The sequence below is a fragment of the Plasmodium reichenowi genome, chromosome 14 (genome assembly GCF_001601855.1).
Source record: "Plasmodium reichenowi strain SY57 chromosome 14, whole genome shotgun sequence".
Taxonomy (NCBI): domain Eukaryota; phylum Apicomplexa; class Aconoidasida; order Haemosporida; family Plasmodiidae; genus Plasmodium; species Plasmodium reichenowi.
Window position 1 is genome coordinate 1,463,643 of NC_033659.1, and position 2,345 is coordinate 1,465,987.

Genomic DNA, 2,345 nt, shown 5'->3' on the forward strand with positions numbered 1-2,345 from the left:
AAAATTTTTAAATTTAAATTATTATATATAATAAAAGTACAGTGAAAAAATATATTTTCATTTTTTTTATGGATGTATAAATGGATTTCAAAAAGGTATATATATATATATATTTTTTTTTTTTTTTTTTTTTTTTTTTTTTTTTTTTATTTGTTCATATGAATATTCTATTTTTAATATAGGAAAAGATTTCTTGTATTAAATAAAAAATAAAAAAAATAAAAATTAAAATAGAATAAATAAAATATAATTTAATATAAATATATAGAGAAGGGAAGGATGAATATATTTAAGCAGAAAGAGAATACACCTAATACTATATCTCATGTTTTGATGAGTAATTATATATTGAATAAATAAAAAAAACATACATATATAATATATATAATATGTAAATTTAAAGAATAACCTTTTCATGTGAAAGTGTAAAACTTATGGAAAACATATATATTATAATATATATATATATATATATATATATATATATAATTTTTATCCTTTTTAATTTTTTTTTTTTTTTTTTTTTTTTTGCCCTCTGAACAGACAAGCATAAAGGAAAATTTCCGGAAGCGATAGTATCAATCAGGCAGTTAGAAGAAAGAGACATAAATGAAGTGAGACAATTGTTGTATGATCATTTTAATTCTTTAACTTTACCAGCAGTTATATATTGGTCAATACAACATATTTATGATTTATTAGTTATTATAGTAATAAATTATATATTTTTTTTGGATTTAAAAAAAATATTTTATTTTCTTATAATATTTTTAATATATTTATATATAAGAGCCAAGTTAGAATTCTTAAATCATATAAGAAAAGATTGCCCAGATTTGGAAAATTTATATAAGAGTTACATTAACGTGGAAGGATGTAATTTTTGGGTAGCTGAAGTTTATGATAATAATTTTGGTTCAGCTAGCCGAACAACGTGTAGTGATATACATGAAAGAGAAAAAATTATATTAGAACAAGAAGAACAAGAAAAGTTATTATCAAATAATAATAAAGGAAATAATAATAACACCCTAGATGAAAAGGGTGGAGAAATGGATCAAAAATTATTTAAACATAATTTAGAAAATAATGAATATAATAATGAGACACAAAATAAAGTATTAGATCATGTGAAAGAAAATAAGGAAATCAATATTAACAATAATAAAGAAGATAATAAAAAGTATAACAAAAAGGATAACGAAAAGGATAATAAAAAGGATAATAAAAAAGATAATAATAATAAAGATAATAATAATAATAAAGAGAATAATAATAATAATAAAGATAATAATAATAATAAAAATAAAGATAATAAAAAAGAGATTACTTCTAATTTTACGTCTGATAATAATAACTCTAATTATAATAATTTATATTATAAATCAAATGATCAAATTAATAACAACAGTGAAAATCAAAAAGATAATGTAAAAGAAAATTTGAAAGATCCATCATCTACACAGAATGTGGGTGAAGAAAAAAATAATAATGACACATGTAATGAACAAAATAAAGACAATAACAATAATAATAATAATAATAATAATCAATTAAGTAAATTTAATATCTTTAAAAATAAAAAAAGTAGTAATGATGATAAAGATAATAATGAAAATTGTTCTAACGAAAAAAAAAATAAACTATTATTTAATATAAGTGAAATATCAAATAGACACTTTATGGAAACAAAAAGAAATGTTTCATCAGGATTTAATGAAATAAGAAGAAATATATTTAATTGTAAAGTACAGGATGAAGAAGATTTGAATAAAAATGTCCTAAACAAAAAAATTGTAGGATGTGTAGGTATAGTACCGTTTAAAGGTGACAATACAATTGCACAACTTGTTCGTATGGTTGTAAAAAAAGATAATAGAAGAATGAGAATTGGTAGCCGATTATTAACTCAATTAGAAAATTTTGCACATGAACAAAATTATAATGAATTAAAAGTTTTTACCAATAATTTAAATACTGATAGCTTATATTTCGTTAAGCAAAATGGTTTTAATTTATCTCAAATTGTTAGGAGAGGTCTAATGAGAGGTGATTTATTAATATGGTCAAAAATACTTAATAAAGATGATTTTTATAAATTTAATTCATCAGGTAATAATCTTAAAGATTTAAAATCACTCAACTTGGAAGAATATTAATTTTTAATTGTTAATTGTTAATTTTTAATTTTTAATTTTTAATTTTTAATTTTTTTTTTTTTTTTTTTTTTTTTTTTTTTATTTTTTTTTTTTTTTTTTTTTTTTATTTTGTTTTTTTTCTTTATTTTTTTTTTTTTTTATTTATATTTTTTTTATTTTTTTTTTATTTATTTTTTTATTTATTTA

The 2,345-nt window shown here is 18.0% G+C and overlaps 1 protein-coding gene across 1 annotated transcript in view; it reads left to right on the plus strand.

The window, feature by feature from the left end:
• Window positions 1–279: 279 nt before the first annotated feature.
• The window catches only part of PRSY57_1436300 (N-acetyltransferase, putative), a gene marked incomplete at both ends in the record, with an annotated part of 2,604 nt that continues 538 nt past the window's right edge, over window positions 280–2,345 (plus strand). Inside the window, 2 exons of the mRNA XM_012909962.2 lie at window positions 280–337; window positions 544–2,112. Of these exons, the coding sequence (XP_012765416.2) occupies window positions 280–337; window positions 544–2,112 (1,627 nt within the window). The remainder of the gene's footprint in view (window positions 338–543; window positions 2,113–2,345) is intronic.